We start from the raw sequence: 24063 nt of genomic DNA, 5'->3' as shown, positions 1-24063 counted from the left end.
GTGCTAGTATGCCTTGTCTGTGGAAAGATAACAGAGACTGGGACAGTGACTGCAAATATTTCCTGATAAACTGATCCCTGAACTCGATTTGAGGGTTTCCTAATACTACCAAATATGGGTGACCCATCATCATCTCAAAAGGGGACAGATCGGTGTCTTTCCGGGGAGCCACCCTCATCCTTAATAGTGCCAAAGGGAGATTTTTCGTCCAAGGCAGCCCATTTTCAAGATATAACTTAGTCAAATGTTTTTTATTTCCCCATTCGCCCGTTCCACCTTTCCGCTGCTCTCAGGGTGCCAGGACGTGTGGAAACTCCACATGATCCCCACAGCTCTCATTACCTCCTGCATTGCTTTTTGGGTGAAATGAGTTCCCCTATCAGAGTCTATGACTTCTATTATTCCATACCGACTTCTGCCCCCCTCTTTCTGGCAGTTCGGTAAAATCTACCTGTACTCTCTGGAAGGGCCATACCGCTAGAGGCCGCCCACCCCTTTCAGTTTTCCTTGCCCGGGCTTTGTTAACCTTTTGACATATCAGACACTTCCATGCGATGGCATGCGCCATCGGCCACATGTCTCTACTCCAATACACTGACTTCACCAAATTCACCATTCCCTCCATGCCTAAATGACTTCCTTCATGTATTTTCTCCAATATATTTAACATAGTTGATTTTGGAAGGACCATTTGCTTTTCCGGAGTCTCCCAACTTTCTCCTTTTCTTTCCCATCCCTCCTTTTCCATGTATTCTTTCTCCTTTTGAGTGAACACTAAATCTTTTACATCCTGCGGGTCAATCACAGGTACTTGCAGGACACATTGTTTAAATATTTCCTTCCTTGGTTCCCCCTCCGCCTTTATGAAGCCCCTTTCTCTCCAGGTCCGACCGAAAGTATGCACCGCTCCCCATGCATATCTTGAGTCAGTCCAGATTGTCACATCTAACCCGGTTGCCAATTCCAGGGCTCGGGTTAGCGCCATTACTTCACATTTCTGGGCTGACCACGTGCTAGGGAGGGCCCCACTCTCTATCGTCTCCCCGTCTTCCTTGACCACTGCGTATCCCGACCTTCTTTTTCCTTCCCTCACATGACTAGATCCATCTACGAACCATCTTTCCCCTTCCGTTAGAGGTACCTCGCTTAGATCTTCCCTAACTTTGGCCATTAATTCTATATCCTTAAGGCAATCATGCTCCTCGAGTTCCCATTCTTGCCGCTCCCCTCTTAGGAATTCCGCTGGATTCAAATTTCTATCTGTCCCTATGGTTATATCATTTCCAGTTCTGAGTATCCCTTCATATTGCACTAGGCGCCTGTCCGTCATCCAGGTGGGTGCAGCACCTGTCAGTACTGCGCCTATCTGATGAGGGCTGTGCACTATCAGTGCTCCCCCAAAGGTCAATTTCCTGCTTTCCAATACTAATTCGGCCGCTGCAGCCACCGCTTGAATGCACGCCGGCCATCCTCTAACCACTGGTTCTAAGGTTGCGCTTAGATAAGCTACTGGCTGATATCGCCCCCCTCTTTTCTGAGCCAGGACTCCTACTGCCGTCTGAGCAGCCACTGTCACATACAAGTGGAACGGCTGCTGTAGATTTGGCAGGGCCAGAGCCGGACTAGTTATTAAAGTTTTCTTAATTTCTTCCCACCTGGCCTTATCTTCCTCGTCCCATTGCACCTCCTCTTGTTTTCCTGTCAGTTTCCTATTCAAAAACTGAGTCAACTTTGAATACTGATCTATCCACAATCTGCAATATCCCAATAATCCTAACATTCTTCTTACATCAGTTTTATCTTTAGGTGGTCGTAGTTCCATGATCCCTTTTACTCTATCTGGGTCTAATTGCCTTATCATCCCAAGCCAACAAAACCTGTCCCAAAGGACTATTTGGATCTATGGGGTCCTTGGTCCCATTACTGGGGCCCCTTCTACATGTACTCTGACTCTTTCCCATACTCTATTATGTCTCTTTTTCGTTCACTCACACAATCACGTGGAATCGCCTGGCCGTTTCCCTCGCGGGAGAACGGAACCGCAAGCTAATCCTCCCGCCGGGGTCCCAGGCCCCCCGGTCCACACTCACGCGTCCGTTTGGAACCTCTCTTTCATACAGAGACCACACACCAACAACACCCAATATTCCCCTTCCCAGGGATATATTACCAAGATACTCACCCCCTTCAGTCTAGTGCCTCCTTCTCGGTGGCTGGTAAACTGGCAGGCGTCCCTGCAGGGCGAGGCAGTCCCCGACTGCGGCGGTCCCAGACCACCAGTCTTTCAGAATATCTTAAATCGGTTCTCCGTCATTTCAGCTCCCGGAGCCTGTCACCGCGGGCCCTGAGCAACAGATCTCTCCGAAAGTCGGAGTGCCGGCTGATCCGTTCCCCAGCCCCCGCCGAGCAGGTCGTCGAGAGCCCCACGTTGGGCGCCAAAAATTGTGAGAAGTTACTTACGTGGACTTACAATGAGACAAGGAGACACCGAGATAAGGTCTATTACTTCCCTTTTATTATAACGCGTTTGCAAAGGCGGGCTCCCCGTCCCAGGGTGGTACGAAGAGCCCCGAACAATGGACGGGCAAGTGTATTTATCCCTATTGCTGCCGCCCTTCATTCGAAGCTTGGCTTACAATCTATCTAATCATCAAAGACATGGTACTAATACATCATCCATTCTACACTCTCTAAACCTAACCTTATTTAGAGACTCTTTCTACTTCCTTATCTTGTTGACCTGGCTCCCCTGCAGCCGAACCCAACGCTGGAATTTACAACAGCCCAACGCTGGAATTTACAACTGAGTTCGAGGCACACTTTGTTTTACTCCTTCTCACATTCCTCAACCTTCCTTCACCCAGAATGCATGTAGGACCAGAACATTAACCGAATGTGTGTTCCCCCGCCACATGCTTCAATTTGTCTCCTCGAATGTTGTGTGGCCAACTCGCCAAGTAGTAATTATTTGACAGGCTTCCTTGCCTGAAAATTCCACCTAGGGCAGTTTAAAAATAATAAAATAAGACAAGCTGTGAATTCCCTCGTGCTGAATCACACTGAGTGGGATGTAAAATCTGTATTGACTAAGTAGCGCTTTCCGCCAGTTTCGTTTTAGAAGATGCCTTTAACCCACAGCTCCCAAAGCTTTGTCATCATCAAAAGTCTCCTGTAATCTAAAACGAAATAATCTGAACTTCCCCAAGACAAAACAAAGGTGACTCAGATGGTGGGGTTAAAAGTTCTCTCGAGTCAAGAGCTAAAGGTGTAAATATAAAAGAGAAAGAGGATGATATATGCTAATGCCCCAGGATTGCCTGGTGCCCATTGGGACTGGTGGAGAAGAAGACATGGAGGCCAACCATGAGGGGAGCCAGAGCCAGTGACAGACAGAGCCAACTAAGTCTATGCTTGTTCTTGTCCTCTTTTCTATAACACCACCTGATGTCCAGTTCCCGTCAGCCCCCACTATGGTCAGGGATGATGGGAGCCCATCAAAATCTGGAGGACATCATGTTGGTTGCCTCAGGGGATAGCTGTTGCCCTCAGACTCTTCTATGGGCTTTTGATATTCATCTGACTGACCTCTTTTTGAAACGGGTTGCTGGACTAGATTGATCTTTGGCAGGGCTCTCTTTTTATCCTACTGAGGCGAAAGGAAAGGAGAAAAACTTGAGTCTGGATAGGGAGACAAACCACCCCTTTTGTAAACTGCCACCCATGGGAATATGGCTGCAGGGAGCCATAAACGTACGATGAATAAATAAATGTGGGAAGTTCAACAGGCTCGTCTTTCCACATTTGACCTTAGCTGTTCATATCCCACAGTTTTGTTCCTGCTGCTGTTTTTCTGGTGGGAGGGAGGAGCAAACATTGCCAGTTGACACGCTGGAAAGATCTTGGCAGTTAGGAGTTGCCTCAGGCAAGCAGACTGCCATTTTGAGGGTCTTGAAATATTCATGCTTCACAATTATCCTGGCTTTCCTATTAGCAGTCGGCCTAACTGGAGAAGACAGGGAGAGATGAGTCATGTTCTAAGAAGAACTTAGCATTCCCTGGCAGCTCAAAATTAATTTAGGTGGAGGTTTCAGTGTCACACACCCTGCAACATTTCACAGCTGGAAACAAGGACACAGTTAATGCCTCTTTTCTCAATCCCAAGGCGGACCACCTGCCCCAAGACAAGCTCCCTGCAGCACTTCAAATTACTGCAGCCTCTTCTCTGATTTACGCCACGTGAGTGTGTTTGTTCCTTGGATTAATGGTATTATTTTGATTAAAGAACATCTGAATAGCTCAACAACGTTATCAACCCCCCCCCAAATGTATGAGCCATTTCAGTGTGTACATTGGCAGGCTGCACAGTGCCTTATTGTTCATATGTGTCCAGGGATGCAGGTGGCGCGGTGCTCTAAACCACTTGTGCTTGCTGATCAGAAGGTCGGTGGTTCGAATCCTTGTGACAGTCCGAGCGCTGTTGCTTCGTCCCAGCTCCTGCCAACCCAGCAGTTTGAAAGCATGCCAGTGCAAGTACATAAATAGGTACCGCTGTGATGGAAAGGTAAACAGAGTTTCCGTGTGCTCTGGTTTCCGTCACAGTGTCCAGTTGTGCCAGAAGCCATTTAGTCATGCTGGCCACATGACCCGGAAAGCTGTCTGTGGACAAATGCCAGCTCCCTTGGCTTGAAAGCGGAGATGAGCGCCGCATCCCATAATCACCTTCTACTGGACAGAGGTCCTTTACCTTTTACTATACGTGTCCACTCAGTGACACCCATGCACATTAAGGTCGTTCAGTTCAACCTACAACCGCATATGGACTCAACCATGGGTTCAATAATAACACAAAGCTTGTAATCTTATAATATACCTTGGGCAGAAGATTTCTAAGAGGATTTGACATATTGGCCAATAATTATAAGGGGAAGAATGGAGATTGGTTGGGAAGTCGCTCAATGAATTGATTCCCTGGGTCCCGTCTGTCCAGTGAAATTAATAAAGTTATTCCTGAGTCATTCTAGTCAGCCGAAGCTTTAATGAACATTCTGAAATTACAGTCTGCCTTGTCCTCTATAAGAACACATCCTGCTCCCTATATGTTTATTCTTAACAGATCATTATTCATGCTTGTTATGTTCAAAGTACAGGTCCTCCCATCCTGGGTTATAATTAAATCCATTTCCTCATCTGAGTGATCATAAATCAGTTTTCCTATTACCAGTAATTTGTAACTTTTCCAATTCTGTAAACTATCGTTTTGTTATCTTTTATTATAGGAACAACACACCATTCATCATAAGTGTGATCTTGTGACTTGGGTAGTGTTTTCCCCCCTTCAAGTTATCTGTACAGTTTGAATGCTTCCAGAGGGAAGTTCATTGCGAAATTCGTGTTGCTCATGTCCACAAACCTTTTGCGATGTTATGTGTCATCAAAATACCAACCTGTGCTTTAAAAATAAAGAAATTAATAAAAATTCTCCTTGCTGCAAAAAATCCAATAAGTAAAAATAGTACATTTTTGGGGAGTGGGCGGTTTGTAATGTGAGGCAACGTTTCAAATTATCTCTCCACACCCAACTTCTGTTTGCTCATCACCTGAGAATAACCTTTGTTTTCACTGGCTTCCAGCACCAAAGGAAAGAAACCGACTTCTACTGATTGACACATGCCCAGTTCACAGGAGATATTATTTAAGATATCTGCACAGTAAAACTGGAGGACTACCTGGGCAACCACAATTGCAGCAGTGTCTAAAATTAATTTTTTAAAATAAATAAAAATGTGTGTTCTAAATACACTTTATCACGTTTGCACTCTTGCACAAGACTTCAGTATCACATAAAAAAACAACAACCAAAAACCACACATATTGGAATAGCTATTGTGTCCCCCACAAAAAAGCACAAGCTTTTTGCCTCTTGTGAAAGAGCAACTGCCTAGATAAGGCTGGTAACGTTTGCTGCAATTTTATTTATTTTTTTAGAAAAACAAAGGTTTGTGTACACAGAGATACAGAAATACCTGTACATATGCCCAGAATGGAAAATGATAGCCGAGACAGGGAAGGAGTGATTGGCGAAACTGAAAAACACAACTTGTATACACTCCGTCAAGCTTTGCCCATTGGTATGGTTGGCGCGTGACTAAAAAGCAATAAATGGCCATCTGAAAAAAAACAAAAATGCGTGGAAACTGATTGGCCAAGCACTTACATGGAAAGATCAGATCTGAACGACCTGCTTTGTGATATAAGATCCCCATCAGGAAACACTGTCTGTTAAAAGTTTTAACTCGGTTCAGGGGCTTTGATTTTTGGTTACCGAAGTGCTGCAATAGCACACTAAATGGGACATCTTGTTTGAACATGAAAGGTGGTGGACTGATTGAGAAGTCAAAATCTGGGGTCTGCCTTACATTTCAAAGCGATCACCACAAAACTCGAGCTTTCAGGAAACGAATCTTTAGAGGAATTCAGGGGAGAGTGTTATTGTGGGAAGACCTGTTGGCCTTGGTTGGCCAGATGTGTGAGGTAAAAATTATAAATTATTATTTTTATTATTAGTTGGAGGACATGGGGAATCTGAGAGAAGGGCAAAGAAAGCAGACGGAGTGCTGATGAGAGAAATAATTTACTGGAGTTCATGGAAGAAGCATGCCAGGAATATTGTGGATTCGGAGAAAGGGGCTCCAAAAGTGCTTGGACATAGGAGGGGGAAGGTGGAGAAGACTATGGACATTTTGAAATTAACTGGAAGGAAGAGGCCACTGTGGTGCCTCAATGAGATGGAAGCCAAATGGTTAGCCAGTAACAGATGGACAGAGGGGGAAGGAGTGATTATCTGTGGACGCGGCTTCAGCAGGGGAGGCGGGGGTCTTTGGGTGGGCGTGGCCTCGGGAGTGGGCGGAGCCACGGACGCGCCGCGTGGGCGTGGCCGGGAAAAAAGACTCGACCGTGGGCGTGGCCGCCAGCGGAGGAGGGGGGGCGTTGCCCAGGTGATAAATCTGGAGGGTGGGCGGGGCCGTCCTCGGCGGGGGCCGGAAGCGGAAGTGGCCTCGTATTTCCGGCGCTCCGCGGGCGGCCATGTTGCAGGGGCTGGAACGGCGCAGCGGTTTTTGCTGGGTCCCGCGGCGGCCGGTAGGTTGCGGGGCCGGCGCCGCCGGGCAGCGGCGCTGCAGTCGGGATTCGAACTCGGGGCTCGGGTGGCTCCCTGCCCGGCTCCCAGCCCGCTCTCTCCCCCGTCCCCCCCCGCGTCGCCCGTCTCCGTCCAGCCATGGGATGCCCCGCCCTTTGATCCCTCCTTCCCCCGAGGGGGAGTCGCAGGACCGGCCCTCCGCCACTGGCTTTGCTGGTATCCTTCGCTGCAGCAGCCTCTCCCTTGCACCCCCCAGGGCCTTATCCCACCCCACCGAGCCCCGCCCGCCTTTTATTCCGGGGCTGCTTCTCTCTCCCCCCCAAAGATCCCCCTGGGAGACCCCCGATGTTGTGGCTCCAGTGCCTGTCGGCCCCGATCCTGCCCCTGCAACAGCTGCAGGGATGGATCCCGCCGAGCCCCTCCCAATCTCTGCTGCCACCGAGTAGGGCCGGGCTTAGGGGACCCGTCCTCGCCTTAGGAGTGGCTGTAAATCCAGCTTTACTTTACTCCCCGCGCCGCGTTTCAAACCTGCGTTGTTGCCCGAGGTTCCGTTTGTTGCAAAGGTGGGGTGGGGGTGGGGAATATTTGCTGCAGAAGCGGAGGGAGCCAGCTCTTTAAATGGCTGCTACCCTTTGCTGGCTTCCCTTGGAGTGGCCTCGGTCACGCTGGTATATCAGTCGTTTCCCCGCACAATTTGCACCAAATATGCACATTCATGATAAGCACCTCAACAGGTGATGCTCGTTTGGGATCAGTTAAGAGCGCAGGTTTCTGTCCCAGTTCCTGGAGACTTTGTTGCGCTCTTCTGCAGGTGGCGTTTGTGGCTTTTTAAATGAGGGAAAACTAGTCTTGTAGCAGCTACAGAAAAAAGGACGCTCAGTGTGCACTCACAAACCAACAGTTACAAACTTTTTTGCAGCTCTCAGTCACTATTGTGAGATGCTTAATTAAGATCTCTGTCTCAAGATGATTGGAAACATTTGTTTAGGGTTATTTACGTGTTTTCTTCCCAGCTAAGGAGCATATCTGGCAAAGTCGAAGGGAGCTAAGAGGATAGGCTTCTTTGTGGATACTTATTTTGTATATCGAAAAACAACTTTTAGCCTTCAAAGTTCTTGAAGTGGCTGACAAAATTAACAACTCGGTGTAGTTGTAGTCCCAAGCTTGTGTTCTAAAACAAAAGCTGGAAAAATACCAGAAGTAAGCATTACATTTATTACCAGTTACTATAATAAGTTAAAAGGCCATTAATGAGTAATGGTTACTCATTAAAGCCAGGAATGGCCCAACCAAACACACTTTTCTCTGCCTGGTCACCTGTCCCCAACTTGTCATCTTAATGTAAATTCTGGGCTGTTCCTTCTTTTAAGGCCAGCCAATTTTCTTAAGATTTCTGATGCATGGTTTCTAGTCCATTTATATGAGGATCTGAAACCTTTGCATGTTGCAAGTTTCCATTTCTGGTTTGTGGCCATTGACCCCTGCTCATTTTTCTTAACATTGCAATCCTGTGCAGGTTCACTTTAAAGTAAATCCTCCTCTGCTTACTAATAATGCTCCTTAGAAGTGTGATTAGGATCGTAGCCTTAAGACTCCAGTTGCTGCTGGCTTTGCTTGCTTCTAGCATTCCTTTGGATGATAAGTTGCAGCATTTTAACTTTGAAAAATGCATTGGGTGCTCCAGAGTGAGTGATGTTTCGTGGTTCATTTTGGGTTGGGTTCTGTGTTTTAATTGGTTTCTCAGCCTATGAGTCTGAATGCGATTACTTTGGGAATGAGATTATTGATTTCTGTACCCCTTTTGTATAAAGGGCTTCATGCCCCACACGTTATTTTTGAAGCAACCATATGAAGCAATTTCCATTTTATAAATAAAGGACCTGAGGCTAGTAGCAACTTGTCCAAAGTCGCCTTGTCAATTCATTGAAGATTTGTGATGCATATTGATGTCCAGGCCAACCACTCTCCACTGGATCAGTCTGGCTCTGCTGTTATTTAACTAGTACTGTGTTTAGGGGGGAAATGCATGGATCTTGTGTATGACATTGGCTGAAACTAGACATAGTGCCTAATGTGTTTGCTTCTAAAACATTAGCCCCATGTCATCCACTCTTTCCTTTATAGTGACTAGTGATCTAGATCATGTGACAGGATTGTATCATAGAGTTGCAAGAGCACCTCAAATGTCATTTAGTCCAATCCCCTGTGGTTGCAGGGAATCTACAGTATCCATGATAGCTGGCCATCCAACCTCTGCTTGGTTCTAACAAAGGAGAGTCAACTTTCTAAGGGAGTCTTAACATTTCACATCATCAGGAAACTGTTTCTCTCGTAATTTAAACCATTTGGATTGGATCCTGCCTTCTGGAACAACAGAAAATAAATTTGGTCCATCATCTGCACAGCAGGCCTTTAAATATTTGAGGATAGCCATTGTAGCACCTCTTAACCCTCTCTTCTCCAGGCAATCAGGACAAATGCCTTAGACTTCAATGCAACTTAGAATTTCATTGGTATTGTTTGTCCCATGTTGCACTGCTGATTCATGTTTAGCTTTTGGTCTCATTAAACCCCTATATTCTTTTCACATGTACTGAAGTCAAGCCAAGTGTCTTCCCTACAGATTGAGTGTATATTAGGGGGAGCCCTCCAGATTTGGGACCCACAACTCCCTTCCAGCATGGCTAAGTCTGGGATGATGGGAGTCTAGCAACACCTAGAGGGCTGCAGGTTCCCTATTTGTGGTGTATTTGCCTAACTGCAAAGTTTTTATATTCACTGCCGTTGAAATAGCTGTCTTTGGCCCAGTTCTCCATTCTGTCAAGACCATCTTAGATTTGGTTTCCACCTTCTAAGATATTAGCTATCCAGCCCAGTTTGTTGTCACCTGTAAATTTGATGAGCATCTGCTTCATCCATATCATTTATAAAGATGTCAAATGTTACGAGCCTGGGACAGAACCATGTGTCACTCCACCATGTCACTTCTTTTCAGGGGGGTGAGATGTTGATTAGTGGTCTTTGGGGACAGTTCATTAGGATTGCCATATCTTGAACAGCAAAAAAGAGGCCCGAGCAGAAGCAGGACACCTGCTCCTACCTGATCTTTGCTGCAATGGCCTTGCTCTGCTGCAGCACTTCTGCTTCCAGGGCACAGTGCCCCCCCCCAAAACCCAACTCCCCCCAAAAAATTTTAAAAACCAAACCTGGACATGTCCTTTAAAATGTAAAAATCCACCCAGATGGGCATGTTGGCCCTCCAAAAGAGGACATGTCCGGGTTTTCCCGGACGTATGGCAACTCTACAGTCCATCAACTAGCCCCAGATCCACCTAACACAGTACCATCTAGACTGTATTTTACCAGCTTGCAAAAAATAATATGGGGGACCTTGGCAAAGCATTGCTGAAATAAATGTAGTTCCCTGTTGTACCTCCACTGTTGGATATAATTATTATTATTATTTTTATTATTTATTATTAATACCCCGCCCATCTGGCTGGGCCTCCCCAGCCACTCTGGGTGGCTTCCATAAAAACCAAAAATACAGTAAAATATCACACGTTAAAAACTTCCCTGAACAGGGCTGCCTTAAGATGTCTTCTGAATGTCAGGTAGTTGTTTATCGCTTTGACATCTGCTGGAAGGGTGTTCCACAGGGCGGGCGCCACTACCGAGAAGGCCCTCTGCCTGGTTCCCTGTAGCTTTGCTTCTCGCAATGAGGCAGTATGCCTCCGAATACCAGTTACTGGGGAGAGTGATGTTGTGCTGAGGTCCTGCTTGCAGGCTTTCCATAGACATTGGGTTGGCCAGTGTGAGAATGGGATTGCTAGAAGGGTTGCTGGCCTGATCCAGCAGCGCTCTTCTTATTTATTTATTCAATTGTTGATTCACTTTAGCTTGCCCAAGGCAACCCAAAGCGAATTACAACCAAACAAATGGACAACACACCCCACAGAGGTAGATTAAAACCAAGAGGAAAGAGAAATACATTAAAAACATCCCACCCACTTCCAAAAGGCCACTTATAGTTAAAGACCAAAGGCTTGGTTATAGAGGAAACTGTTTGCCTCTATGGGGAGCCACTGCAGAAAAGGCCTGTTCTCATGTTGCCACCCTCTAGACACACAAAGAAAGGTATCACATGATGAGCGCAGGGTCTGGGTCAGTTCATATGGGGAAAGGAAAAAGAGGTAGGAATAGGCCAATATTTGTAGACAGTCCCTGGATCAAGTGACTTTTCTTCTTTAAATTCTCACTAATCTAGCTCAAGGTTTAAAAAAAATTCCTTCCAGTAGCACCTTGGAGACCAACTAAGTTTGTTCTTGGTATGAGCTTTCGTGTGCATGCACATTTCTCCAGATACACTGAAATAGAAGTCACCAGACCCTTATATATACAGTGGTGCCTCGCTAGACGAAAAGAATTCGTTCCGCGATTCTCTTCGTCTAGCGGTTTCTTCGTCTTGCGAAGCAAGCCCATTGACAGCTTAGCGGATTAGCGCTACAGCTGTCAAGCGGCTTCCAGCGATCAGCTGTTAAGCGGCTTATCAGCAGAACAGCTGATAAGCGGCTTAGCGGCTTAAGAAAAGGGCGAAAAAAGCGAAAAAAACCCGCGGGGGGGGGGACACAATATTTTTTCGTCTTGCGAAGCAACCCCATAGGGGAATTTGTTTTGCGAAGCGCCTCCAAAACGGAAAACCCTTTCGTCTAGCGGGTTTTCCGTCTTGCGAGGCGTTCGTCTTGCGGGGCAGCACTGTAGTGAGAGGGTGGGGGTGGGAATGGGTGATTGGCTGATAGGTGTGGTAAACCTGTTGACGCCTGTTAATGACTGCAATTGGTCTTACAGGAAAAAAGCAAGGGGTGAGATGCCTAAAAATAGCTTTATCGTGTATAATGAGATAAGAATCCAATGTCTCTATTCAGACCAGGTCTCTCCATGGTTTTAAGTTTGGTAATAAGTTGCAACTCAGCAACTTCTCTTTCCAGTCTATTTCTGAAATTAGCTCAAGGTTGTCGTTTGAACCAGCCAGATGGTTAACTGATAATCGCAGTCAGTCCATCATTGGAGCCAAAAATGGCAACTGAACATTCCATTTTGGAACTACAACAATGGTTTAAGGAGCCATTTGGTGCCTAGCTTATATATTGTGAGTTTCTAACACTGGCATTGTGTGCTAGTTACATATACAGTGGTACCTCTGGTTACGTACTTAATTCGTTCCGGAGGTCCATTCTTAACCTGAAACTGTTCTTAACCTGAAGCACCACTTTAGCTAATGGGGCCTCCTGCTGCTGCCACACCGCCGGAGCAAGATTTCTGTTCTCATCCTGAAGCGAAGTTCTTAACCCGAAGCACTATTTCTGGGTTAGCGGAGTCTGTAACCTGAAGTGTATGTAACCAGAGGTACTACTGTAAATGTTAAGTGGTTGTTGTTTTACAGATAGGAGTGTGAGCTAGATTTTCAACATCCATGTTTAAAAACCATGGACTGGTTAAATCAGGCAGTCCATATGCCCTCTTATAAAATGCCATGTTCCAGCTGACATCTGGATTCTAGCCAGCCTGGAAGATCCAGTATAATATTGGTTCTCAAAATATTATTCAGGGGACCTATATTGACTATCAAAAGCCTGATTTTTGGACCAACCCGTCCACATAAAAAGTTTAGCCGCAGGCTAGTGTTGGGTGTGCTCTGGGGTGAACACTCAATTAATGTGGAGCAACGGTGAGGCCCAACTAGTTTGGCAAGCGTCATGTCTGAAGTAAGCATGTACCCAGAAGCTGAATGCTTTCCAGACTCCTTTGTAACACCCAGAGATTCCGTGCCAGACATGCAGGAATTTATTTGCGGGCAGCTCTCCGTAGGAAAAGTTCCCTGAAGCTAGGAAGTTCGAAAACGGCTGCAGTTTGGCATCGTGCAAGGATGGGCAGCCTCTGGCACCTGAATCTAATTTTGGCCAAGACATGCTCACCTGCCCTGCATCTGACATAACATATGAAGTCAGGTATGGGGCAGATAAAGACTTGGCTCAGCCAAAGGGAAGATTGGCAGGCACTGCCAGTCAGCTGATCAGTGGTGTGTGCATTAAGTGGGTAAATAAATATAGGGAAAGCAAAATGCCACTTAGAGAAGGGTCTGGAATATTTTCCTTGAAGCTTGAATTCGTTTTATTCTGGATTGGGGTTTTTTTTTGGGATGCTTTACTGCAGGCATGTCCAACCAGTAGATCATGATCTACTGGTAAATCTCCGGCTGATCCTGGTAGATCAATGGATCCTTATCTATTGCGGGCTTAAATAAAGTGTACAAAGAGTTAATTTGTAAAAAAGCTCAAAAACTCTGTGGATTCCCCCCCCCCCCAACAAGTCTGGGCAATGCACCCATCCCATGCATGCTTCTCCTCCCTCCAATGACAATGGGTACATCACTGCCAGTTTTTTTATACTGGGAGTAGATCACAGTCTCTTGGGAGTTGGACGTGCCTGCTTAGTGTGTTGTAAACTGCTTTGAGATTTTCTCTTGTTAGATATATGTTTAATTGTTGTTGTTGTTGTTGTTGTTGTTGCTGTTGTTACTTATACCCCACCCATCTGGCTGGGCCTCCCCAGCCACTCTGGGTGGCTCCCAACAGAATATTAAAAACGGTAAAACATCAAACATTAAATAACAATAATAATTTATTATTTCTACTCTGCCCATCTGGCTGGGTTTCCCTACCCACTCTGGGCGACTTTCAACAGAACATTAAAAACAGAATAAAGCTTCAAACATTAAAAAACTTCCCTAAACAGGCTGCCTTCTGAAGTCTTCTAAAAGTCAGATACTTGTTTATTTCCTTGACATCTGGTGCGAGGGCGTTCCAAAGGGCAGGCGCCACCACCAATAAGGCCCCTCTACCTGGTTCCCTGTAACTTCTCACAAGGAGGGAACTGCTAGAAGGCCCTCGGAGCTGGACCTCAGTGTCTGGGCTGAACGATGGGCGTGGAGACACTCCTTCAAGTATACTGGGCCGAAGCCATTTAGGGTTTTAAAGGTCAACACCAACACTTTGAATATATGTTATGATATGTGGTATATCATCTATATATGATGTATAGTGTTATGAATACATATACAGTGGTGCCTCGCAAGACGAAATTAATCCGTTCCGTGAGGCTCTTCGTATAGCGGTTTTTTCGTCTTGCGAAGCAAGCCCATTGACAGCTTAGCGGATTAGCGCTACAGCTGTCAAGCGGCTTCCAGCGATCAGCTGTTAAGCGGCTTATCAGCGGAACAGCTGATAAGCGGCTAAGCGGCTTAAAAAAGGAAGAAAAAGGCGGAAAAACCCGCAGGGGGATGCAAGATTTTTTTCGTCTTGCGAAGCAACCCCATAGGGGAATTCGTTTTACGAAGCGCCTCCAAAACGGAAAACCCTTTCGTCTAGCGGGTTTTTCGTCTTGCGAGGCGTTCGTCTTGCGGGGCACCACTGTATAAGAAAAGCCGAAGGGCATGTGCCGAGGTCAGACCATGCTTGTGGCAATAGCATTGTGGCTCACCATTTGGCACTGTCTTAATGATGAATAAATCTCCATTGAGCCTACCTTGTGTACCTGACTCCTTTTTCCTCAGAAGGTTTTGGCTGTCTATTCCAAGGAAGGAACCCTAGGAATTTCCCTAACACTCTTTAAAATACAAAGCAGCATAGAAATGAATAATAATAGATCTCATTGAAAGAAAAATGGCGCCTAGACATTCTGTTGCGGCAACTGTAACCTAGGTTTAAGGTTCCATTTGGCGATTGGCTTATATACCTTTCTATCATGGAGTCTGGAGACCAAAAGCCCTACAAGAAAAGGTTGCGAAGGAGTTGGGTATAGCTAACATGGAGAAGAGGCAGTATGGTATAGCCACCTTTCACATCAGGGCCATCACATACCGGTAGATAGTAAAAGCTAGGTGATGGTATAGACTGTTTGGCAAGGAAGGAGACTTATTTGGGAAATGGTGTGTTCTCCTTTATTAGAGGTTTTAAGCAGAGGCTGGATGGCGCCCCATCAGGAATGCTGTAGCTTCAGCAGAATGTGAAACTATTTTTCTAAGACATAGCCTGCGTTCAGACATGGGGCTTATTGCAATAGTTTTCCTGGCTATAATGCTCTAGCACTTCTGTCCTGATCTCTAACGTTAGTTTCACACCGTAGTACCTGTTGTGTTATGGAACTATGGCTTTTGGAGCGTTGTGCTGCCATGTCACACGAAACTTTATACGGCAGAGAATAACTGTATGCCAGGATACTGCCTCAGTTTTTGTCACGTGGAGTTCTAGTGCAAACTGTGATTTCCAAGTTAATTGTGTTGCAAATGGTCCCCTCCCCCTGGAAGCAACACAGAATTGAGTGCTTAACTTCCGCTGGATTCCACAAATGGCTTTTACGTTGTGTGAAAGATTACGTCTAATGCAGAAATTAATCAGGCAAGGAAGCAAACGGAAAACAGGATAAAGTGCTTTTTTGAATGCAGCCACCATCTCTCAGACTAATCTGTCACATGAAGTGAGCTCCCCATTGATACTTACCTGAGCTCCTTGAAGGGAGAATCAGAGAGCTGGAAGGGACCATGAGGATATCTAGTCCAACCCCTTGCAGTGCAGGAATCTTTTGCCCAACCTGGGGCTCAAACCTATGACCCCGAGATCAAGAGTCTCCTGCTGTACTGACTGAGCTACCTATGGTGATCATACAGGTGCTCTTGAAGAAACAGGGCTTTCTCGGTGGTGGCCTTGCAGCTGTCAAACTCCCTCCAGAGCCTCTATAATCTTTCAGAAGGCGTGTGGAAATATTTCTGTTTAGAAGTAGAATGCTATTCTCTTCTGATTCTTACAAATGAGATTCTCTTATGGTTCTTTTTCTGCCAGTTCTAAATGGCTTATGTCCGCTGCCGCTTTCCTTGTATTCTGAGCCAACCTGGACTGCTCCTTTGAAAGAATGGGGCACTATAAATTATAAGAGTGAGCTTTTGTACAAAAAATGCTACCTCACGCCAGCTAAATTCTCCCAGGCATTACAGAAGATGCTTAAACTCAGGCATGGACAGATATTTAGAGACAGAAGTTCCGTAGCTGTGAGATACTTGTGGATAATTCAGAGGCCTTTGCAGGAGATTAGATAGCGCTTCTAAAAAATAGTTTTATAGGTAGTGAAATATTGGCCATGGTATTCTTGCCTCGGAGGGATACATGGCTTGTCACTCGAGAGAGGTTTGTGTATGTGAGGACAGCTAAAGATATTAGCTAGTCTAGGGCCGGGCGTGTGTGAATAGGGCTTCTGCAGGGACTTATAGGCGAGGGGTCAGCAAGGTTTACCTCGCCTGGGCCGGTTCACTCCAGCGGAGATCCCTCCGTGGGCCAGATTGTGCCCATGCACCTGCGATTTCCAGCGTCTGCGCAGACACAATTTCCGGCGCAGCGGAAGTGAGTCCCTGCAGTGCGGCAGGTTAGCGCAGCACGCGGGGACTTGCCGAGCGGGCAGCTTGGCTTGAGGGCCGGTTAAACGACCCCCGTGGGCCGCTTGTGGCCTGTGGGCCTTAGGTTGCTGACCCCTGACTTAGGCTGTGTAAGCACCATACATTTGAAACACATGACTTCCCCCAAATAATCCTGGGAACTAATCATTCAAGGGTGCTGGGAGCTGTAGCGATGCAAGGGGCAAACGACAAGTCTCAGGATGGGGAAAGTCATGTGCTGTAAATGTACGGTGCCTACACAGCCTTAAAAAGGGTCTGTGGGGAAGGGGAGCATTACTACAGCAGATGGATTTTGCCTTGCTAGTTTCTGCCACTACCTAAACTGAGGGGCCATAGCTTAGCAGTGTGTTTTTGCATTCTGAAGGTCCCTAATTCAGTCCCCTGCATCTACAGGCAAGGCTGTTAATGGCCTTTCTGAAACCAGCTACTGCCAGTCAGTATAGATGATACTACTACTACTACTACTACTACTGCTGCTGCTGCTGCTGCTGCTACTGCTACTACAGTGGTACCTCGGGTTACAGACACTTCAGCTTACAGACGCCACTAACCCAGAAATAGTACCTCAGGTTAAGAACTTTGCTTCAGGATGAGAACAGAAATCGCACGGCAGCAGGAGGCCCCATTAGCTAAAGTGGTGCTTCAGGTTAAGAACAGTTTCAGGTTAAGAACGGACGTCCAGAACAAATTAAGTTCTTAACCTGAGGTACCACTGTACTACTACTACTAATTTTTACTATTTTTATACCGTCCATCTGACTGGGTTCCCTAGCCACTCTGGGTGGCTTACAGCATATATAAAAACATAATAAAACCTAAAACATTTTAAACCAGAATATCTTATACAGACAATAAGTAAACCATTAAATCAATAGAAACTAACAAGAACAACAACCAGTTAGAAGGACCAGTGGTTTGGTCTAGTATCATCTATTTGCATGCTGCCTTTCCATGATCAATATTGTCAAGGAGGCTCACAGGGTGAAAATTACATAATTCACAAGTTACAAAATATAAGAAAACTTGAGCGGTAAGTTAATGAAAGCATCCCATTAAGAAATATCCGATCAAATTAAACAATCACATTACAATTCATAATCGGATCTAACAGCAAAATACGAAAAACAGCAAAAATAATATACTGTACCCCCAAAAAAGTAAGTATAAGCTAGCTTCCTAGATTCAGAGGTTGATAGCAGTGCTCCTTCACTGCAGTGGGCAAGCAAATGTCCATTATACAGATGTCTTCTTAGGTTTGGCCTCTGGGCTTGGAGTGGAGTTTCTTTCAAAGGCGCAGTCAGGGTTGCCTTCACAACCTTTGAATTTCCCATTTTTCAAGTGATTCCTCCAGTTGTTGTGGCAGCTCACATTGCTGAAAGTGTGCAGTGTTTATCTTTGTGGTTCAAATGCCCTTGAAACTGCAAGGACTCCCAAGCAGCAATATTGCCAGAAGGTTATATAAACATCAAGTAACCAACCAGATACGGGGCTATGAAACCAGCATATTTGAATCTGTTTTATCCTGGTCCAAGAGTCACAGTTCAAAGAGTAAGGGCTTATTCCCACTTCTGCCCGATTCGTATCTTGAGCGTATTGTATACCGATTAATTGCCTCGGATCCGAGGGCTTTTCTCGTTATTCCGTGGCCGTGCTTTGTGGAAATCCAATCCTAACTGCTGAATGGAAGCTCAATTAAGCAAAACCTCTCTTTGGATTTTCTGCACATCAGATAAGATGCAATTTAGTCACCAAGGCCGGATTTTCACAAGGCACAGCTGTGTGGCAGCCATGTTAAAAAAAGAAGTCACAAACATGTACAAATGGTTGTTAACGGTACAATTCTGTTCACACTTAAGGAATCCAGCAACTCTGTCATTTTGCCAGTGTATGAAGAACAGGCAACAAATCCAGCCAAACAGGAGAAAACATCAGTATAGTAGAAAGAAAATGATTATACATTCAACGTAGAGTAGCCCCATTGAAATTGATGAACCTAAGTTAGCAATGTTCATCAGCTTCATTGGATCATCTACTCTTGAGGAGGACTAATATTGAATATGACCCTCCAGTCCTCAACAATGTCAAGCAGACATAAAGCATTTCCATATCAGTTTCTGCTTCTTCACATTTGTCACCATATTTATAATGGGCTTACAAAACATTGAAGGTTTGCCTGGATTGAAACAAGTTTCTCCACCTCTCATAGTTGGACATTTTCCAGAAAAACAAAACAGAAAGGCTTGGAGAAAACCCGTCCTCTTTCCCGCCCTGAATTTTTCTCTTTCCCACAAGGCCTTCACATCTCTAAGTGTTTGATCTTAAATGGACTTTGTAAGTTGTGCGTCTGAACTAGTTCATGCTAGAATTGGAACATGAATTTGGAAGCTGGTTGCTACCTATATAGGACCAAACCAGTAAATTGATTAGAATCAAATGCATCACTTAAGAACTGAAGGAAAGAAGTGGACCTGGCTTGGTTAGAATTGGGCAGAGAGTCCTTAACCATCAGTATGTATTATGGGGGGGGGGGAGGCCTCATCCATGCTCATAGTGCTCTCTTCACTTTTCAGACTTGTCATGCTGGAGTGTCCATGATTCTCAGGTGCGCAACAGGTGTTTCCACATCCTTGAAACTTGAACCTTTGTTCCAGGTGACAGTGTTCCTGAACTCCGTTGGCTGGCTGGCCTCTTCTTAAGACTGTTTGGATTTGGGGGGAGGCGTCGTCGATGAAATTATTTTCCTATATTTGCACCGTGACTAGGACATGATATGTAATATGGCCTGGTTGCTGCTGGGCCCTAAACTTCAGTAGACTTATTAAGAATGCAATCAAGTAGATAAGTGTCTTGAGCGGCATCCCAGCTGTTCCTGAGCGCGAGTATCTCCCCAAGCGTTTCCGGCAGGCATTATGATGAGAATTTTGACTCCTCGTGAGATTGGCAGAGCTACTCTTGAGGCGCAAGCCAATTTCTTTACCTGATTGAAACATAAACGCAGGATGGTGCGGCCTGCACAGGGGAAGCGTGATTTTCTGGATTTTACTGTTTTATCTTTTTGTAAAACCGCACTGAGGGGTTTTTGTTTGTTAACAAACAAGGGGTGTATAAATTTTATGAAATAAATCAGGGGTCACCAACCTATAGCCCTGGGGCCGGATAAGGCCCGAGGGACTCGTTTATCCGGCCCGCGGCAACTGCCACCTGCTGCCACCCGCTCTTACCGGGGCGGCGCAGGGACCCACTTCCGGGTCAGAGGAGGCCCGTGCGCATGCACATAAGCTATTTCCAGTGCTCCTCCAACCTGAAAGTGCGCCGGAAATAGCTCGTGCGTATGGGCACGCGCTCCCCCACGCTCCGGCCCGCCGTGCAATTGTCGCTGGAGACACTGGCCCGAGGCAAGGAAAGCTTGGAGACCCCTGAAATAAATAATAAAGAAATGACAGAACATAAGCACTCAAGAGAGCACATGCTCAAAAGTTACTTATGAACAAAATGTGGGCCAGATGATGACGGTGTCGTGTGTATTAATGAAAAAGTGTGGGTTTCGTTTGAGTCACCCTCACGCCAGCACCTTTTTACCTAGTCAGCTTGCGCCTTGATGTGCCTTACTCTCCTGGCAACCTATTGCCCTAGCAACTTTTCTCTCTCTTTCCTCTGCTATCAGCAACGGGAATCAGAATGTCCCCCTGTACCTCCGTAGAATCAAAAGGAAGAACCAAGCCTTAATTGTGATGGGTGGGTGGTCAATAGAATCTTAGCAAGCGACTTCCTTGAAATAGTATTTGCTTAAGGTGATGCTAAGGCGGGGTTAATTTGTTTGAACATAAGAAATTACTTAGACATTTGTTTTGGGACACCTATAGACCAAAATGGAAGATGCAGGCATGTTTTGAGACTTAGGGCAGGGGAAAGGTTTGCAATGATCTAGTAAAGATGCTGTGCGAGCATCTCTTTAGGATTATGGCCTGCTGAATCATGAAAAAGTGTTAACATGGAAGAATGTGAGTCCAGTGACGGGACAGGAAGTCCTCTGCTCCGAGCTCGCCTTTTTGGGGTAGTTTTGGGCAGCTGTGGTAGCATTCTGAAATTTAGACTAGCTCCTTAAAATTACATCTGTGGCTGATACAATTCTTTGGGGAAGGGGGGAGAGGCAACTTGCTAAATGGTATACGGTTTAGGTTTAAGTTTTTCTTAAATTCAGGCCGTTCTGTGTCCTCTGCAGCTTTGCTACAATGTGCTTATTTGGTCAATGGCGTTCTGGCAGAGTTGACCCCTTGTGATTGTAGGCCTTGTGCTCTTGAAAGGTAAGGCTAACTCACTGCAGAGGTATCTTGGGGCATTGAGAGCCTCCATACAAGAAAAAAAATACCCTGTATTTGTCTGTTTCTCGGGCTGTAAGTTAACTGCCTTTTCCCCCTTTTCATTTGAGGTGACCTGCATTGGCTTCCACGTGGTTTGGACCCCTAAGAAGTTCCCGCTAGCCTAATGCCATGAATGTTGAGGCGGACAATGCGGAAGAAAAAGCCGTCCATTCGTGGTCAAGGATCTCCTCCGCAGGACAGAAGGCCTTGGAAGAAGCTCTGCGAGTCTTCAACCCCATGTCCAGGGACCTGTCTGACACGGAGACCCAGCTGGTAGCTTTTCTCCAAGGCCTCAGGGAGGAAGGCTACCAGCCCACCATCCTCAGAAGCAAAGACGTTTATGGGTACATGTCGTGTACTGCCCGTATGCCCGGCCAGGCAAAAGACAGCATTCCGGACACTTCAAAAGCAGCTGCCCCTATTTCGGAATCCGCAAAGGCTCCGGCCCGAAGCACCGCAGTTGTGGCAAAGGTATCCGGCCCCTTAGCAGGTGTTACTGTAAGTTCTCCCGAAGCCTCTGAAAAGCCATTGCCGAAGAGCAGTAGTTCCCCCAACCTCCTGTTGAACTCTTTGAAACGGACACGCTCAGGCACATCGAATGCATCTTCTGTGGGCTTCCCTGCTCACATGTACCCTGGCGTCTACCCGGCCATGAGACTGTCTGTTGTGCTGGAAGCCTTGGTCCCTCTGAAAGCCACAGCCTCCTGCCTAGAGTCCAAATGTGAACAAGGGCGCCTTGGGATTTCGCCCTCGGACCTTAAGCTCCTCAAGGCAGCTGGGCCGTCCAGGCAGCCTCCGGCCATCAAAGCTACTAAAATGCCACCCGGTCAGTTGGACCCCAAAGGGTATAGGCACGCGGCGAAAAAAGGACCGGACTCTGGCGCTCTGGCGGTGAGCCTCGTGAAAGGACCCAAGGGTGGCGTTCTGCAGGAGAGCAACGCTTGCAAAGCCTCCGGGGTTCTGAACGGCCGGCTTTCCGGAAGCGCCTCCCAGAGCTCCAGTACTGGGACGTCCAGGACGAAGGAGCCGCCCGCGGCCAAAACGGAACGGAGAGGTGGCGGCAGCCGCCAGGAGACGGCCGAGCAGAAGAGGAAAAGAGCGGAGGAGGGGAAGGAGTTGCCGCACAGGAAGAAAACGACTCCCGGCAAATCAGATCTGGCATCCGCGACATTGAACCTGCTGAAGTTCCGGGCGATCAAGGTGAACAGCTCTTCCGACGACGAGTTGCGGAGGAGAGCACAGAAGATCCTCCGGGTGAATCTGTCCCCTGTCATCAGAATCCAGCCGTTGCCTCACTCCCGCAGCGTCCCTTGAGGGGCTCGGAGAAGTTGGAGCCGCAGGGCCACCAATGCAGGCGCCATCGAGCAAACTGCAGGCCTCTTGCGGGGGGAGTTGATGAAGATATCCACGTTTGCAGACCTCGGGCCTGTCACTAGTGTCTGGGGAGAGTTCTGCAGAGTTGGGCAACTGTTGGATTATATATTACAAAAAAAAGACTTTTTAAGAGGCCTCCGAGGCTTCATCCTGATAGATATAAGGCGCAGAGCATTAGCCTTCCTCTAGAACACTTTTCTACCATGCTTTTTTCAACATGGCAGAGCACACATCTGGGATGTGGCGGCACTGGGGATGATTGGTGTACTGTGATATTTTACTTTTCTTTTTTTAAAAAAAGCAAACCTGTAAACCTACTTGGTTTTGATTTGATCATATTTTATATACTTATTATTAAATATAAATATCTACGGACTCACATACATGCATTGCCCAAGGGCTGTCAGAATGTGATCCCTTCTTCATTGCCCCCCTATCCCCCCCAAGTTGGTTTCAAAAGCTTTTCTCTCCAATTTGTTGCTAGATTGTTTAATGGAAGGCCTTTGCCTGTCTGCAGTGTTGCCTCCCTCGGCTGTAAATCTGAGTGGCTGGCTGCCCTTTACCACCCGCTGACTCTTGCTTGCTGCCCACTCCACCACCTTATAGAGCTGACTGGGGGATAAAGGTTGCACATCAGCCGGAAGAGTTTATAGAAAGGGAAGGAGAAAGCGTTTGCTTTCTCCGGTGCCCTCGTCCCTTTGCTTGACCAGATTTTTAAATCCCAGCAGACCATGAGGCAGTGGCAGAGGAAAGGGGGTTTTGGGGGAGGAGAGTTGCCCCCAGATAGGGAGACTTTGCATAGGAAAAAAGCGGCAAGGGAGGACAGACCAAGGCCTCTGGCACGCCCCAAGCAAGCAGAAAAGGGTGCCTCATAATTTAGTGCCAAGTTAGTGCCATAGTGGGCAGGAAGGGCGCCTCTCTGTGGAAGCCCCTTCTGAAGATCTAGAGTTCATTGGGGGGGGGGCTCTGCTTGCCAGCCAATTTCCTGTGTCCTGTGTTTTATTCTCCAAAGGGCAACTTAGCAAACCATAGTGGAATTGACCCTCCCCTCTCTTTAGTTTTTTTTTTTTTTTAAAGAACCTGTGGCTGCTCATGATAAATATTTTCTAGTGCAATCGTTGGAACGTTTCTGCCACCAGACATTTTAGTGTGTCTGACCTACAGCCATTGGGCGTCTGAATGTACCCAGGTGTATCCTGCTGCAGTAAGGTGACGAGAGGCTTTTGGGCCAGATGTAGAAGTGACTGGGCGTGATTCTTGTTGCAAAAAGAATCCTAGCATTGCAGACTCGGAAGGGACCTAGTCATCTAGTCCAACCACAGCAGAGGCTTCTGGCCTGCGGGCCTTTAAAGCAGCCTTTCTCAACCTTGGGTCCCCAGATGTTTTGGGCCTACAACTCCCATCATCCCTGACCACTGGTCCTGTGAGCTGGGGATTATGGGAGTTGTAGGCCAAAAACATCCGGGGACCCAAGGTTGAGAACCACTGCTTTAAAGGTTCTTATCCTTGCCAGCACCTCCAGTATTTCAAGAAGAGCATGCTTCAACTTTGTGCCACGTTTGCAAACCTAAGCTTGTTTTAAACCTGTTGAACCACTGTGTTGGAAGGTGAGCGAACTTCTCCACGAGCCATTGGCAGATGCTCTTGACTTTGCAGAGCTGCCAGCGCCATCATTCTGGAAATCTGCC

At 46.6% G+C, this 24063-nt stretch overlaps 2 protein-coding genes across 6 annotated transcripts in view; both read left to right on the top strand.

The window, feature by feature from the left end:
* The first annotated feature begins 7075 nt into the window (after window positions 1-7075).
* The window catches only part of LOC309365180 (uncharacterized protein), a 45438-nt gene continuing 28450 nt past the window's right edge, over window positions 7076-24063 (top strand). Inside the window, exon 1 of the mRNA XM_081903389.1 lies at window positions 7076-7137. The gene's annotated coding sequence lies outside the window, so the exon portion shown is untranslated. The remainder of the gene's footprint in view (window positions 7138-24063) is intronic.
* CCDC71 (coiled-coil domain containing 71) lies at window positions 14944-22756 on the top strand. 5 transcript variants are annotated; one of them, XM_081903012.1, is made up of 2 exons: window positions 14944-15019; window positions 21070-22756. In XM_081903012.1, the coding sequence occupies exon 2, from the start codon at window positions 21131-21133 to the stop codon at window positions 22313-22315; it is 1185 nt and encodes a 394-aa protein (XP_081759138.1). In that variant the 5' UTR covers window positions 14944-15019; window positions 21070-21130; the 3' UTR covers window positions 22316-22756. The 5 variants fall into 5 exon arrangements, with proteins under 5 accessions (XP_081759138.1, XP_081759137.1, XP_081759136.1 ...); XM_081903011.1 differs by having other exon boundaries at window positions 14956-15080; XM_081903010.1 differs by having other exon boundaries at window positions 14962-15056.

The sequence above is a fragment of the Podarcis melisellensis genome (assembly GCF_964234715.1).
Source record: "Podarcis melisellensis genome assembly, chromosome: 2".
In the NCBI taxonomy this organism is placed as follows: domain Eukaryota; kingdom Metazoa; phylum Chordata; class Lepidosauria; order Squamata; family Lacertidae; genus Podarcis; species Podarcis melisellensis.
Note: the sequence above shows the minus strand (reverse complement) of the source record. Positions and strands in the feature narration are given on the sequence as shown.

What these genes read in the sequence shown, in the direction of transcription:
- CCDC71 (XM_081903012.1), top strand. Translation starts at nt 21,131, where the DNA reads ATGAATGTTGAGGCGGACAATGCGGAAGAAAAAGCCGTCCATTCGTGG.